Source organism: Podarcis gaigeae (genome assembly GCF_964106915.1).
Source record: "Podarcis gaigeae genome assembly, chromosome: 16".
Lineage (NCBI taxonomy): Eukaryota > Metazoa > Chordata > Lepidosauria > Squamata > Lacertidae > Podarcis > Podarcis gaigeae.
In genome coordinates this window covers 15,338,101-15,355,266 of record NC_139693.1, presented here as the reverse complement: position 1 = coordinate 15,355,266, position 17,166 = coordinate 15,338,101, and the positions used below count along the sequence as shown (strand labels likewise).

The 17,166-nt window shown below is 49.5% G+C and overlaps 1 protein-coding gene across 31 annotated transcripts in view; it reads right to left on the bottom strand.

Annotated features, from left to right (window-relative positions):
• NRXN2 (neurexin 2) overlaps positions 1-17,166 on the bottom strand; it is a 345,498-nt gene that overhangs the window by 182,498 nt on the left and 145,834 nt on the right. For 26 of the 31 annotated variants that reach the window (XM_083716391.1, XM_083716397.1, XM_083716392.1 and 23 more), the window contains 2 exons: positions 13,852-14,153; positions 10,471-10,494 (listed from right to left, as the gene is read on the bottom strand). In XM_083716391.1, the coding sequence (XP_083572517.1) occupies positions 10,471-10,494; positions 13,852-14,153 (326 nt within the window). The remainder of the gene's footprint in view (positions 1-10,470; positions 10,495-13,851; positions 14,154-17,166) is intronic. The other 5 variants (XM_083716396.1, XM_083716401.1, XM_083716412.1 and 2 more) reach the window with 1 other exon arrangement.

The following is a 17,166-nucleotide window of genomic DNA, read 5'->3' as shown; positions in this document are numbered from 1 at the left end:
TTTAAAGGGAAACTGTCTTGTTCAAATGCCATTTCTACAAGGGTTCAAACAGGGCAAAAGTCAAAGTGGAGCAGGCAGAAAAGCTGTGGGCCACCTTTGTGACAGAGGCTCATGTGGAACTCTTGACTGATCAATGTAGACTAGTGTGAAATGTAGACGTTTCTTCTGTCTGGAGCACTGAGGTGATCTCAGGGCTAAACTGCACTTGACCCTGAGTGTGTCTTTGCATCTCAGGTGCAGGTACTTAAAATGCAAAGGGTCATCAGCAGGGTGGGGAGCTGTAAACCCCACAATATGTGCAGAGGAAGGCAACCAAAATGATGAAGGGTCTGGAAACCAAGGATTATGAAGAACAGCTGAAGGAGTTGGGGATGTTTAGCCTGGAGAAGAGAAGACTGACAAGGTGATAGGATAGCCATATTCAGATATCTGAAGGGCTGCCACATAGAAGACGGAGCAAGCTTTTTTTCTGCTACTCCAGAGGGAAAGACCTGAGCCAATGGAATCAAATGACACGAAAGCCTATTCTGACTAAAAATTACGAGTGATCGCTAAAGAAAGAAGAAGAACACTAGGTAAGAGCTGTGCAACATAGAACGGACTCCCTTAGAAGGTGGCAGACTCTCCTTCATTGGAGATTTTTGAACACAGGTTGGATGGACATCAGGTCAGGGATTTTGTAGCTATGATTCCTGCACTGCAGGAGGTGGCTCTAGATGTCCCTTTGGGTCCCTTTCAACTCCACAATTCTGTTTCTGATAATCCAGAATACTATGCCAAGGGCAAAGCACAGGATTACATAGAACAGCCTATCCGTGTCCACTGAGGCTGAGGGGAATGGTAGTCCAAAACATCTGGAGAGCACAAAGCCGGGGGAAGCCAGAGCCTGGAAGTGGATTCAAGCTGCGTCTTACATCCACTTTCTTGCAAAATTTGCAAGTTCCATAGTGCTCCGCAATTTTTTGATTGGGTGCTTTGGTAATTGTTTAAAAATTGCCACTGCCCTTTAGTTTTTCATGTATTTTGTTTTATATTTGTGGTAAACCATCTACAAGTCTCTATAAGGATTGATAGCTTAATATTCAAATCAACTCACCTCCAGAGTTCAAGTCAGTTCATCTCTGTGGGCTTTAAGTAATTTAATTGACCAATTTGTTGATTAAATTAAAATAAATCTACATATTGCAAAACATAAAGTTTCAAGGAAAAGAACAGTTCTTGAGAAATCGCACAAAAAGTTTCTATCATATGTGGTGATTTAGTCACTTATAAAAAAAGCAAATTATATAAAAGAAAGCTGGAAAAAGAAAGAATTTATTTTGAGATGTTGTAATTTCCCCCTCTATTTAAATAAAGGATATTTTAAATTTATCTTTGTTGATGTATATGTTGGTGCTTCTTGCTTGTTTGTTTCAAGTATAATTGTGCTAAATGTAATTTTATTTCTCAGAAAGAAATGAAGGAAGAGGATTGCAGTCTTGAAAATAAGTATGCTGAGATATAGGCAGGGGGACTGCAGCATTAAGCCATCCTGGCTATGAAGTCTGAGTTCCATCCAACAGAAAAAGCGGGATGCTGAGAGGCAGTTCCCCATCGTGTCTGCCTTTATGGAGTGCATGTTTTCCAAAACACCAAACCTCACAGTATCGGCAGCACATAGAATACAGGCGTATCAAAAGAACGTAACGTGTGAATGGTCCTCGGTCACCAGCCATCCTCAGTCACCAGCCGTCAAAGGGTTGCACATGCCGCTTGCCTGCAGTGACAACCTGACCCTGCAGAGGGCAATGCCGAGCAACAAATACCTCCCCTGAACTGTAATCCAGGAGGAGTGACAGACCTACAGGCAAAAACAGCAAACTGCTTCTGATGAAAAACCAAATACCTGGATGTAGTACAGCTGGGAGGGACATCTGACTGCCCACCGGGTCCTTCGGCTCCAGATTGGCACCAGAATTGCACCGCCAACTAGACTGGGCAGGGGGAACCCCAGCAGAGAAGGCGGCTTCCTGGGGTCCAGTGCTGATGGAACCTCAGAGCCTAGTCCAGCCCCTGTTGCAATACGCCCAACTGAACTGGACTGAGGCTGAGTGGGTGCATGCAGCTGGTGGAGGAGGCAATGGGCTCCCCTTCATCCTTTTATGATTCCACTTGAACCATCAAGCCTTGTGTAGTAGAAAGGGCAAGAGTGAGAGGAAGCTGAGCTGGAGAGGCCGCAGAGATGTCTCTTGGCAAGCTCAGGAGCATGTGTGCGCATGTGGTAGAGGGTTGCATTTGGGGAGGGGTGGGTGAGCGTGAGCATCAAGGGCGGCCAGACTGGAGACCCCCTTCCCGCATAGGACATTTCTCCTTCCCAGTGAGACAAGTGAGGAAGAGAGAGGGGAGAGGGTGGAGCAGGGAGGGGAGAGGGGAGGAGGAGCTCATTAGTAATTAGTCAGTACAACAACATGCAAACGAGGTTAGAATGTGGACGGGGTGGGGGTGGGGGGAGAAGGGAGCGACTGGGTGGCGGCTGCATCAGATGCAAAGTCCCCCCTTTTTTTGAAACAGGCAATGCCCATAGCCCTGTCAAACTCCCACAAACTCTGTAAGTAAGACCTCCACCCAGCGCTGGCCTCCCCTCAAAACAAGCCCAAGATGCCAGTGCTGTAGCTCCTCCAAGCTCTCTACCTTCCTTCACTGCACACTAAAAACACAGGAAGGCTAAAGAATTGGGGCCTGACGGGCGCCTGTGCACAATCACGAGAGAGGCAGGCATGAGAGCTGGAGGCCTCCTTTGTGCGTGACACGTTCTCTACACAGATGCAGGACTGAGAATCACCACCCCACCATCATGTGTGAAAGACCACACACATACATGTTGGTTTTGCCATGTGTTATGTGCATCAGGAAGCAGGCTCCCCCTGTGTGGACACTGCAACCCATCTTGGGACACAGGCGGCAGGCACTGGACAAGAAGGGCCAATCAGTTCCGGCCTTTCCAAGGGTCCCCAAGGTCAGCCTCACTGAGCAGGATCTTCCTAGGCAAGTCAAGGGTCAGGCACAGGGCCCAGCAGCACTCTTGAGGCCCTGGAGGGACAGGATCTGCCCCAGCAAACAGCCTCTGGGTTGATTGGGCCTAGGATAAGTACCAGAAGGAAGGATGGGCTCCAGAGGAGCTGAGCTTTGGAGGGTGCCTCCTTCTGGGAAGCAGGCGATGTTTCTGTCTGAGCAGGATCATGTCTTGAGGGAGCTGAGTTTCCAAGTGGGAGGATTTTGGGGTGTGCAGAGTGCTCTTGTACACGCCAGAGGCAAACTACAACCCTACCCCAGGGTCTTTGGCTGTCTATGATGCCTCGAACCTTTTCTGTTTCCAGAAAAGTAAACCTGGTCACTGCAATCTGTGCCCTCTTCTGCCTTCCTTGCCCACAAAAGCCTACAAAGCTGGGCATAGAGGACCCATGAGCCCTGGTTCCCACACATGGGGCCTAACCCACTCTCATCTGAAGCAAATACATTTCATACTCCTTCGCTTTCCTGAGCAAGTGCCACCCCCAGAAAGAGAGATGATTTGATGCAAAGTTCTAACTTGCCTGTTTTGTGAGCCCCAGTTAAGAGCCTGTTACCTGCACCTCACCCACCCCTTTTAGCAGAGCAACCCTGGAGAGAACGAGGGAAGCCTAACCAGGCTGGGATGGGGTGGGGGTGGGAGGCAGCAAAGGTGGGGGGGGGGAGAGGGGAGGATGTTCGAGTAAAAAAATTTGGGGCAGTCTCCTCGGACAAACTTAAAAGTTCAGACACAAAAATGGCAGTTAGTAGGAACAATCAACACAGTCTTTAATTAGTACACTATTAGTACAACAGGAGTTAATTATCAGCTAGCATTAATCATGACTCTCAATTAATTAATTAATTAATCATCAGAAAGAGAGAGAAAGAGAAGAGAGAGATTGGCTGAGAAGAGACTCAGATGGAGACAGAAGCCGTGCAAAGCAGGGATCAGGCCCCAAAGTGGCCTCCATGCGTGTTAGATGGGGTGGGTGGGCAGGTGGGAGAGCGGCGGCGGATGATGGAGACAGAGAGAGGAGAAGCAGGCAAAAGCAGGCATGCAAGAGAGAGAAGAGAAAGAATGGAGAAGGCCAGGTAGAGGAATCAGAGCGACAGAGAGAGCAGGATGAGGCCTGCTTGGCCATTTCTAACAAGAGCACCTGGCACGGCCCCCAGCACACACTGAAAGCACACTTAAGGAGAGTCGGACATGGGCGCCCACCCTGAATGGATGCCAGGCCCAGCAATTAGAGGAGGTTTTCCGGGGAGAAGGGTTTCGCCATTTCATACCCAGGTGCAAGCACCCCGAAAAGAAGGCCTTCCACCCATCTGTCCTCCAAACTGTTATAGGCCCACATGCACAAAGCTCTCCTAAGGCCCTGCCCTGTGTGGCCTCCCAAGGCAGGGAGGCTTCAGAAAGGCAGCAGGCTGACACCAGGAATGGATGATCCAGCCACACAGAGAAAAAAGTGGCAGGATGCTTACCCCCACCCTCACAGGACCAATCTCTGTCCCAGATGACTCACATGTTCCAGATAACTGAATCTTCCACATACATACAAACACACACACTCCTGCCATACTCACAACTGTGCCCAGGGTAGGTGCTAAATGGAAGAGAATTCTCAATGGGCAGTGTGTGACTTCCTGCCTTCTTCACAGAGAAGATTTTTTATTTGATTGGTTTGCCTCTTTATTAATTGTTCCATTTCTATGCCACCTTCCTGCCAAGGCAGTTCACAATTTAAAATTGTAGAATAAACAAACAATACAAAAATATTCACAGGAGCTTCCTGGCCTCCTCAGATTCTTCTTGTTTGCTCCCACCTTCCCTCAGGACACAAAAGGCCACTTTAAAGCAGTCCCAGGAAATGGGGGGCTGCCCCCCAGTTCTATCTCTGCTTACTGCTGCCCACGAGGGCAAAAGACTTCGTATGCATTCCTACTCTCACTTGGTGCATCAATGGATTGCATTCAAAATGGGACTTTACACACATAGGCCTTTGTCTCTTTATCACTCAGACCCTCCTGCAGCCCCACACTGACCTTTGCTGAAACAAGGGGTGGGGGGGCTAGTACAATGAAAGAGCACCTGCCTTGCATGCAGAAGTTGCCAGGTCCAATCCCAGCTAGCTTCTCCAGTTTAAAAAGAACCAGGGCAGACCTACTGCTGCTTGAGAGCCACTGAAGCTGCCAGGCAAAAATTTGAATCATGTTCAGAGCTGAAGGCAGGCAACTCCTCTGCATCAGCCTTGGGGCAGGGTCCTGGGAATGTCAGTGGGGAGCTTCTCACCAGAACAGTCCTTGGAAAGAAAGTGACGGTGGGGGGGAATTATAGGGATCCCTAAGCAGAAACTGGCCAGGGGATGCTCCAGCTCTGGGCTCCCCACATCAAGCAGGGAGTGCTGGACTTGATGGCCTCCAATTCTATGATATGTTCCCAATGTTTGGAACTGGGAGTTGAGAACATGAGACCATAAGAAGGATCCTGAAGCAGCAGGATCAGGCCAAAGGGAGCTTCTCTAGTCCACCATCCTTTTTCCCACAGTGGCCAAGCAGATGCCCTCAGGCAGGGGCGCCCACAGTGACAACATGAGCACCGCAGGCTTCTCATGCTCTTCCTTCCCCAGCAAGAGGAAGTTAGGGAGGTGCTACCTCTCCTACTGGAGGTGATATACAGCCATCATGACTGCTAGGCAATGTGGTTAGTCAATTCTTAGATGGCAACCCTAGAGGAGGCCGGTGATGGGGACGGTTGGGACTAGTGTGTAAAAAATCTTGTGCAAGGTGAATCAGCTGAAACTGGGAATGTGCAAAGCAAGGGATTGATGAAAGAATGCACATAGTCACCCCCACAGAGGAAACACATCTCTGTGCAGAGACAACTCCTCCAGTTTCTCATGCCCACCTGCTCTGACTCCGCAAGCTCACTTCTGGAAGAAATCCATGCGGATTTATAAAGCCAGAGGCAACCTTTCTTTCCACCAAAGTCCCATGGACAGAAAGGGGACAGACCAGGGATTCTCCCAGACTCTGAGGCAACCATGTTCTATTTCCCACGTGGCAACTGTACCTGCCTCATGTGAGGCAGGATGGGAGAACTGTGTTTGTGTGTGTGTTCCCAGCGCCAGCTTTGGCGGCACAGATCAACCATGGGAAGGGCACGTCAGAGAAACAGCAGGCAGAGCAACTGCCTCTTGGGTCTTCAGGCACCACTTCTCATTTTTTCAGTTTTGCACCAAAGAACCAAACCAGCAGGTGAGGGAAAACCTCTTGTCTTGCCACTCATCCAATTTGTGCCTCCCAGCAAACCAAGATGTTCACTGCAGGGAGGTAAGGGATGTTGTCAGCCAGGAGGGCTTCCAGAGCTCCATCACGGCAGCCTCAGGATTTAGGTCCCAAATGTAGCCCTGAGCATGCAATGGCACCTAAAGTAGTTCCCACGCTTCCCAGTGTCTCTAGATGCACCAGGATGACAGGAACCATGGGATCTACATTTCTCATATGCCCCAAATTCTCTCTAACCCAGAGCCAGGCTAGCTGATTAGGGACTGATTAGCACTTGAATTAATACATGACCCAGATTGTTGTGCCAAGTGCCTAGCGGGCATTTTGGCATAATCTCCCCCTCTCCTAAAGCTGAAATTTGTACTGCGAGGAAAGCCTCCATAGGCACCAGTCAACATGTTCCTCCTGACACAAACAGCAACTTCATGGTACTGATGGTGGCAGTGCTGATTTTTCACCGGTCCAAAGCAGGAGGGCAACTTCCCCCACCCCAACACTACCACCAGCCAGCTGCTATTTGCATTTTTAAAACATGCATGTTAATTGCATTGAGGCCTTCACACCCTGCAGGAGTATGCAACTTCCAAGTATTGCTGGATTCCAATTCCCATCAGCCTCGGACAGCATGGCCTGGGATGATGGGAGTTGTAGTCCAGGAACATGTGGAGGGCCACAAGATCCATCCACGCCTGCACCAGGGCTTATTCCCCTGCTTATTCCCCTCAGCCCTACTGAGCCTCCCTGAACAAAATATTCAACCTACACACTATCGTTCTCTCCCATCAGCAGGATCCAAAGAAGAGCCTGCAATTCTCACATATGACACACACATGTCCTTACTACAAACACAGACAATTTTCAAATGGCTTTAACCAGCTTTGCTTCAAACATCCTTAAATGCTGCATTTCTGTAGGAGTGCTTGGACAGATGGACTAAGAGATCAAAGATCCCTTCACAGACCCACAACTTCATTTAGTCATCAATGAGCTGGACTACTCCAAAAAATGTGACAGTGGTATACAATTTGTAGTGCTTGAGTACACGCACACAAAAACACAGAGAGAAACATCCTCAGGGCCATGTTCACAGGAGTTGCGCTCCTAAGACCTTCTGATGTGTGAAATACCAAACACACATGAGAGCACAATAACAAGTGCCTGGCTGGTCCAGCATTTGGTGTGTGCATCTTCCCTGCTGAACAGGCCTGAAGTTATATCCAAATGTAAATTATACAGAGAGCAGATTCACTGGAATTAATGGATCTAAGTTAGTCACTGGCCAATGTTTTCAGTGGGTCTACTCTGGGTAGAATGATCACTGGATACAACCCTTCTTCAGAAGTACCTTTACACATTGGAAGACACAGGCACAGCTCTACAGAGAGGGATATTGGTGGACTACAATTCCCATCAGCCTCTGCAGCCAGCATGGCCAATGCTCAGGAATGATGGGAAATGTAGTCTAGCAACATCTGGAGGGGCCTCGTGCTCATAGGATTCCGCACAGGATAAATTGTGCGGCCTTTTCTCCATCTCCAACTTCAAAATGCTTTTGTGCCAGGAAAAATATTTTTCAAAGGGGGGGGGGGCGGGAATGTGTGAGGTGAAAGAACTTCCACATTTAAAGACAGTCTACACCTCAGTGCCAGTAGCTGGGAAGCAACAGCAGGAGCGGGTTATGAACTTCAAGCCCTGCTTGTGGACACCCCCAGAGGCACCTGGTTGCCACTGAAGCAGGATGCTGGACTAGTAAGGCCTTTGGTCTGATCCAGCAGCATAATAAGTTGCTCTGATGTCTTTAAGCCTGCATCCAGGATTCAAGACAAACTGGGTGGGGCGGGGGGGCAGTTAATGCCTAAACTGTGGGGCTGATGCGCACAAGACTCACACACCCTAAACACCAAGCAGGAAGAGACTGTCTCAGATGCCTGCCTGCTCATAGTCCCTCTCACCATGCACACACATGTCCACACCTATGCGCCTGGATTCAGCACAGCTTCTCCCCCAGCAACCCCATTGTAACCTTACAGCGCTCCTGTTTGAAATGGCCAAGTTGTGAAGTTGGCACGCCATGCAGGGCAGAAAGAGGGGTGGGACTGGTAGAGTGTGGGAGAAGGGCAGGAGGAGGTGGAGGAGGAGGAGGAGGAGGAAGGGTAAAGGAAAGGGGTGGGTGGACAGTGTGCGACACAGAGTGTTAGTTTCAGCCCCAGAGAAATGCTTTGAAAATAAAAACTGGACACAGAAGCTACATGCCCAAAGCAATCCTAGCATGCCATGCAGTATGGAGGGCCGGCAGCAGGACCCCAGGGGAGGGGAACAAGATCCAGGGCAGCCAGTGTGGTCAAGCACTACCTTGGCAGGCCCAAGCCCATCACAGGGCAGACCCTTTCAAGCCACCCAAAGGGAAGGTACTCAAAGGGGGAAGCAATTGTAGTCCAATTACCCACGGGCAGGGTTCTCCTAACTCAGGAGGGGAACTTCAGCCCTCCAACCTCTGCCCCCTGCCCCCGTGCCACGCCACAGCACAAGGGAAACTCCTTTCGTATTTCCCTATAGGCTCACCTTCCTGTTCCTCCACCCCATATCAAAGTGTCCCTCCCTTCCAATACTCCCACCTCCACCCTGCTGGCTGCCCGTTGCTGTCCTTCCCTGGGGGGCAGCTGGGGTCACAGCGCAGGTGTAACAGCGCACAGAAGTTGCTTCATGGGATGGTGTTTTCCATGGATTTTTTTGGGGGGGGGATAGGGAGGGGAAGGGTAAAAAGTAAAGTCATAAAATAAAATGTTTTTAAAGTGCTCACAATTTTTTTTGTTCATTTGTTTTGAGTTGGTAATGGGGGGTGTTAAGAGAACAAGTTTCCTGCACATCTGCAAATTTGAGGGGTGGGAGGAACGCTCAAAGTACTTACAGAGGAGGAAGGCTGGAGAGAGACATCTAGCCCTCCATGAAGACGCCAATCTGGGGGGTGGACCTGGTGGCCTCCACTTGCTGTTTTGTTGGGCTGCAACTCACAGCAGCCCCGGGAGCTGGCATGGAAGCTGGAGCCTAGTAACATCTGGATCCCACCCCCCGCAGGTTGGGGAAGAGTGCTGCTTGAGGCCTATACTTATACCCCAGTGGCAAGCAGACATCATTGACTGGGGGCGTTTTCCCTGCCTTCTTGGAGGCTCTGAGGTTTTTTTGCCCAGTGGGGAAGTGGAACTTTCCTTCTCTTGCTAGCCAGTGGCTTTGTGCACCCCCCACCCCACTCTTCTTTTATGCCTACCTTGCACTACCCTGTCTGGCAGTGGTGGCGACAGGCAAGCAGGAACTGTTTGTAACTCAGTGAGTGGCAAAGGGCTCTCTGGCTGGCAGAGCAGGTGGAGGGGAGGAGCAGAGAAGGAGCATCTTCTTATCCCGCTCCTTTGTGCCCAGAACAGAGAGCAAGCAGGCTGAGAAATGCCTGACACCCTCCCCTGCCAGTCCCCAGCAGGCTAGTTAACTGAAAGGGAGGCTAGTAACTTTTACAGGCATATTTGCAAGGCAGGTTGATTGACTGTGCTCTGAGACAGGGCAGGGCTTCTCTCAAACAAGGCTTTCTGACAATTCAGTTTGGATATGTTAAGAGTGTTGAACAAGAACCAATGAAAGCCAAGTTCAAATCCCTTAAAAAATAAAAATCTTGCCATGAAGCAAGATTATCTATCAGCCTAACCTACTTCACAGGCATCTTGTGAGGATAAAATGTGGGTTGGAGGGCCATGTACAGTACCTTAACCTGCATGGAGGAAAGGCAGCATGTATTAGAAAATGGGATAAATAAATAATTTTGATTGCAGGCAATTTGAAGCTTCTTTTGGCCACCTAGCATTATGTGCCAACCTTTGGGCCTGAAGCGACTTCCAGACTCCAAGTCAGCCAGTGGCTCTTTGGCTGCTTGTTAAATTCATACCAATGCAAGTCACCTTCTTTGGGGGAAATAATTTCTAAAATTAAACTCTCTGTGTGTGTGCATGTTCTAGTGTGTTTTAATTTTTTTTTCAAAACAACAATAATTTTCAAAACCCAATTAATGAATTAAAAAAATAAGGAAGGGAGGGAGAGAGGTAAAACCCACGGCAAACCAAATGATTAGACAATTAGACTGATATCTACCAGGTAATGCAGTTTGTTTACCATAGCGTGTCCAATTCCTGCGTGCTGTATGCATTAAAAAAAACAACAACGAAAAAACGAAAAACCAAAACAACGAGAGGGGGAGGGGGATAAACAGGGAAAAAAATGACCAACCATGAAACTTCAAGGGAGATTTTTTTTTAATAAAAAAGAGAAATAAATCCCCCCCAGTTCCTGTGACCAACAAAATAAAAGACACTAAACCACACAACCCTTCCCCGCCGCTCGAGAGCACCAGCCTCACCACCCCACACTCACCCCCAAACCCCCAGAACGTCCTAGGCCTTGGTTAGTAAGGAAAGAACAGAACAAAATGAAAGACTGGAAAAGGAAAAGAAACAACCGACATTCCGTGGATGGCACAAAGGTTAGTTCTGGTTTCTCCGGCTGAGAAGTCGCATTTCCCCCCACCCCGCTCTGTCCCGCCACCCCAGAAGCGTGTTAGTAACACACAACAACGAAATTTGCCAAGGCAATCTCTAACAAGGTGGTTTGGGGGGTGGGAGGGTGAGGGTGAGGGGGAGTGGAAGGATGGAGGAACACAGCACGGCCCATGTTAGCAGTATTAGTAGTTCCTAGGCGGCCAGTTTGGAGAGGGGAGAAGGGGCAGGAGGGGAAGAAGAGGGCGGTGGGCCCAGCTGGGTGCGACCCACTCATGATGGCCTGTGTGTCTGTGGTGTGGTGGTGATGGGGGCGTCTGGGGGGCCTAAGGGTCCAAGTGCTTCTTAGGAAAGAGAGCAGCCAGAGATGCCATGGGGGTGACAGAATGCCCTTCCCCAGGCATAAACCAAGGCTGAGTTGATGCTTTCTTTGCAAAAAAAAGGAGACAAGAAATCCATCAAGAGGATTAGCAGACAGATAGAGAGAAAGACAGAGAGAGCAGGGGCTGTCAAAGAATGAGGGAGGGGTCCCTGTTCTGTGAATCCAAAGACAGCAAAGGGGGCAGATTCAAAGCCCTCCCGTAGCCTCTGTGCACTGGCTTATTGCTCCAAAGCCAGGAACCCCATGGACAACCTTCGTCAGTTCTCTCCCGACCAGCTGGGAAGCAGGCATGCCCTCGCAGGCAGCCTACAGAGCAGTGGAAAGACCCCTACTCCTATTCAGGTTGCTTTAACAGCTCCACCAAATAAAAGCTCCCTCCCCTCCCACTCCATTAGGTCTCCACTGCCACCACCATCCAGTCTCTCCCACATCTTGCTTTTCACAGCCTGGCTTGAGCTGGAGTTCACTCTGTTTTCCACCACTCTGGAACATGTGAAATGATTGAGAGTGTTTCTGAGCCCACTACAGGGTGTCCTTCACTCACCACTGAGTGGCCATAATACATGTTGAAATGAGGTGGGTGTTTTTGTGTGTGTTTGCAACTTGGACATTTGCATGAGTATTGCATTCACTGCCCCCTCAGTTTCAGAAATCAAGAAGTCCGCTTGTACTCACATCCAGACACACCGTGGTGTCCCCTTCCACCGTTTCTCCACATTCATCCAAATCCCAACATTTCTTTTGTAGCTGCTAGCTTGTCCCCGCCTCTTCCCACCCTTCTCTAGGCTAAAGGTGGAGAACAAGAGGCGGGGACAGGACCCCTTATAACTTGTTGCCCCTTAGGATTCACAGAACAAGACTCCGCTTTCTCCTTCCCGCACCAGTCTTCCAGCCCAAACAGAACCCTCCATATTCAACATACTGTCCAGTCATGGGAAACACCCAAAATCCAGCCAGCAAAGCAACACCCTGTAAATAGAGCAATGCCAAGATGGGGAATGGGAACACCATCCTGTGGTCCAGACACCAAACAGAGGAGGGGGCGGGGGGAGAAGCAGATTCATTTTTGCCCTTTCATAAATCAGCTCTGCAGCGCAAGCAAACAGGGCTCAACTAGACTGACTTGTTCTCCCCTTAAGGTACTGCACAGCCACCAACTTGTTATAACAGGGCTGGGGATCTTCAGGCCCAAGGGTCAAATGTGGCCCTCTAAGCCTCATAATCTGGCCCTCAAGATTCTCTCCAGGCCACACTCCTCATTGCCCTAGTTCACCTTCTCTGAGTGCTTTTGCCTGGTTGAAATATTTCCTTTGATATTGCCCCTTGCTTGACTGGGTGGAGGAAAGGAGGGAATAAAGGAGGGCTCTGACTTTTTCATGGCTGGAACATGGCGTAATGTACAAAGGTAAAGGTCACCACCTGTTGCTCTACCCTTTTTTGCTTCTGGGGGCCACATGCCAGTGGTGGTCATGGTGCAGTCCTTGGCCTGAAACTGGTTCCCTGTCGGTGCATTAGAGTGTTTTAAATCAAGAACATGTTGTCACATACCAGGCTATGGCTCCATGCCAAGGAACCCATTGCTGGCAGGAGAGAGCTGAATGGGAGGTGTGGTTTGGATCCACTCAAGACAGCTCATAACAGAGGCACAGGGCAAGGCTTTCCTCGTATCCCTTTGGGGTCAACTATGCCACAGCAGCAGGCACCACATTGCTCCAGAGGTGAAAAAGGTAGTGAGTTGCCGGACTGAGTGTAGGTTGTAGCCATGGCAATGGAGGGAAGGCACCAAATTTTCCCCTTCACCCACCAGAAGATCCTTGCTGCAAAGGAAGGTGGCCAGAAGGAGGAACAGCTGTGCAGAGAGGGGGCAAGATGGAAGAAGGGGAGTGGTTTTGGGAAGGACAACCTCCTAAAAATGAGAGGTATCCTTGGTACTCTGGTATGTGTAGAGGAACAAGAATGGCTTTTGAACCAAAACAGTGTGCTCAGCCTCATACAGAACTGGGTGAGGGGGCTATTTGGTCCATTTGGTCCTTTAGGAAGGGCTCAGCTTAGCCCAGCCCCCCTGGCTCCAAGATACTCACTCAGCTTCATCCTAAGTCTTGCCCCTACAGAGCTGAAGGGCACTACCCTCTGCCATCAGCCAAGGGGCTGGTCTCCCCACCTCCCAGGAAGAACAACATGGCAAGGAGGAGGCCAAGCTAGCCCCAGAGAGCAGCCTGAGAAGCTCTGTAAACTAAGAAACAGTGCCTGAATTTGCTCCCCACCCTTCCAGACCCCTTTCCTTCCATGTCATATCTTTTAAATTGTAAGCCTGATGGGAGGAGTTGTCTTTATTATTATTAATCTGTGAACCACCCTGGTGAGCCCCTCCTCTGCACAATTCCCACGCCCTCCCCAGAAGAAGGGATAACTCAATCTCTTGCGAAAAGGAGGGATTAGACTCCAGACCCGTCCTCTTGCTGGTGTCTGGCTTATGGTGTCTTGGCTAGAACAACCCAAAGTGCTGTTCTCACCCCAGAGAGTATGCTGCATCTTAGAGCCCCGGGCCTCTATCCCACGCACACACCTGCCCACCTCCCTCAGCATGAAGCCACGCAGGTAGCAGCAGCAGCAGCTCACCTGGCGCAGGTTCCTGGTTACGCGGATGTCGTGCCAATTGTTGTCATTGAACTTGCCATTGACGGGCTCCACCAGTGCCTCAAACGCCCCCGAGCCCAGGTTGATGACCAGCCAGACAGCGCCGCTCTTGAGCGACAGGTTGACGTAGTCCGCCGACTTGCCAGTGTGGAGCATCAGGCCGTTGCGCTGCAGGGTGCGGAAGGAGAGGGTGATCTCGTCGGTGCTGCTCTGGATGGGGTTGTGGGACAGGTCGTAGCAGAAGAACTCGTTCCCCTTGAACGTCGCCACAAACTCTTCTTTCCCTGCAGGGGAGGAGGAGGAGAGACCGAGAGAGAGGGTGCCAGGGGCAGAGAGTGAGTGGCACTGTGCACACGATGGATGCGAGAACAGCCTCCCGCAGCTCACCCTCAGGGCTTCCTGCTATAGCAACAGCTCCTCTCCTTGCACATGCAGCCCTTTCAGTGCACTGCACAGAATGCAACAGTGAAACCGCTGGGCCACTGGCATTAGGAGACTGACAGACAGCGGGAGGCCTGTCCAGACGATGCTTGCAGATTAAAAAACCTGGCAGATGCTGTGGCTTTTCCTGCATACTTCAAGCCTGAGAGTGATTTATTCTTAAAATTCAGTTGGAAAAGCTGATGGTTAGCAGCAAACCCAAACGCTTTTAGGATCATGCAAATTACTCCTGGTGCATTTACATCCCATCTTTCCTCCAATGAGCTGAAAGTGGCATATACATGGTTCTTTCCTTGCCCCCATTTTATTCGCAGAACAACCCTGAGAGGTAGGCTGAGCTGAGGGAATGAGTGACTGGCCCAAGGTCACCCAATGAGCTTCATGGATGAGTGAGGACTTAAGCTCTGGTCCTACTCCTATTTGCCACTACTGAAAACCATTACACCACGTGTGTGTGTGTGTGTGTGTGTGTGTGTGTGGTTTAAATAAAATAACAGTCGTAGGAGAGCCCCACCACCACCTTTTGTGCTGAGACCACAGCAAGGGCATTGGAATAACTTCCCTCTTCCCCCTGCAGCACCCACAACTTCAAAAACAAAAACAACACAACAATTTTATTCTTGGTATGTTCGTCTGGACTTTCCCAAGGGCTCTCTCCCCGCTCCCGACCAAATATTTTGATTTAGGGTAGCTACTTACATACCCACCACCATAAAGGATGACACATATTTGGATATGCTAATCTATAGGTGTAGATGCAAATGTAGAAATAATTGCGGTAAATTTAAACAGCAATGCAATCTGTGTCATTGTAGTGGGGAACAAGATTTAGTGAGGGGGCCTTTCTAGCCTCCCTCACTCTCTCTAAGGGCTCGTTATCTTTAATCTGGGTGGAGATAGTCCTTCAAAAAGGGGGTGCCTTCAAATGTTCCCACTTTAGCCACAGGGCATCCAACAGCAACCATAATAAAATTCGGATGAGGATGACAGTAGCAGGTATAACTGAGTTTCCAGAGTTTTACAGAGCTCCCCGCTCCCATGCTCAAAATAAACCCTTCTTTGTAACTTTGGAGAGTCAAGCAGCCCCTGCCCCACCCTTCCTGAAGCCAGCTGTGCCCACAGCTAAGGCTTGCGCTCCGGACGCCTCTTCTCTCCCCCGCCCCCCAAAAACCCACTTACTCAGTTCTGACTGGGGTGTGCGCATGAGAAAGCTGCGATTTCACTGCCTTCCAACTGAAATTAGTAACACCCCCCCACTTCATGCTTTCTCACCCCCACCCCATATGCACAGAGTAAATGTCCCTCTTCTCCCCATGACACCTGCCAATTAACTTGCCATCCTTTGGCGCCTGGGAAACAATTTCTGCTGTCTTTCCCGCTCCCTTCAGCCCCACAATCATTGTGTCACTGAAAGTCATTTGCTCCTGAAGCCCAGGCGGGTTTATTTAAGAAGGAAGAAGGGAAAGAGAAAATGGAGGGGTGGAGGGGTGGAGGGGGGGTGGAGAGAGAGAGACAGGAGATGGGTGTGTGTCAGGGTTTCTCTTTTTTTTATCTTATCCCTCAAATTGTTACTGCATTAAAAATGGCCCAAGCTGCGAGCCTGCAGCACTTGAGGGCTGTGGCTAAAACAAGGAAGGACAGCTGAGCCCTTGGTGGGTTGGACATGAAGAGAAAGAAATAAAGAAAGAGAATGAGAGAGAGAACGGGTACATATATGAGTGTACAAACACCAATGTGGGGTCCAAGGCACTGCTTTGCCACCTTTACCGAGTACATGGATCTCAGTAGCAATATTTCAAAGCGGGGGATTAATACTCCAAATAAGGAAATACACCCATGTAACTAGTATCTACCATTTTGTGTTACTCTAAGAGAAGCCAGATAGCTCAGTCGGTAGAGGATGAGACTCTTAATCTCAGGATCAAGGGTTCAAGCCCCAGGTGGGGCAAAGAAGTCCTGCATTGCAGGGGGTTGGACTAGATAACCCTCAGGACCTCTTCCAACTCTACAATTCTATGATTCTATGGTGACTGAGGAGTCACAAAGCCTGGCTAGACATGCACTTTGGGGGCACATTCATATCCCCCTCCCCCACAGCGAAGTTTCAAGCCAGTGTGGTTCACATCAGCGAGGGGGCAAGGATGTCTCCACCCAACATGCATGACCTTTTTAGTTGCCCTGCTAGTGCAAACACACACAAACACCAAACTCCTATTCATGAAGCTGTTATCTGCACATGCACGCTCTTCTGCGCATGTGTGACAGCTGGCTCGAATGCTCACACCATACTTGAGTATGAAATGAATGCGGCTTGATTTATCTAGTCAGATGAAAGCTGGTTTGAGAAAAATGGATCAATATGTAGTATTTGTCAAGAAATGACAGGATCAAAATGGATTGTGGCTCAGATGGTGTGAATGTAGGTTCAAAAACTAGCAGTGGGAGGGCACAGGTGGTGATGTGAATGGATCCTGGGAAACCTGCCTTCCAGGCTTGCTTCCAGTGTTGCGATTTTGCATGAGGGAGTCAATTGCTTGCCAGCAAATTTCGGTATGTGTGATTACAGCACATCGAAAGTGCTCTGGAACAACAAATCCACTTTTTAAAAAAGGAAAAAGTGCCTTTTTACAGTAAGGGAAGTGACAGGAAAATGCTCTAGAAGCACAGGGTAACGATTGATGTTGACACTGAGTTGCATAACCTCCACACAAACAAATCAGGACAGGTGCTCGATAAGCAGGTCTCCTAGAAGCACCCCAGGTCTTCCGTTCCTCTTTTGTCTGTATGCCAGATCTAACCTGCAAAGGGACAATGTCTTCCCACTCATTGCTGAAACTCTCCTGGGTGCCTTTCACT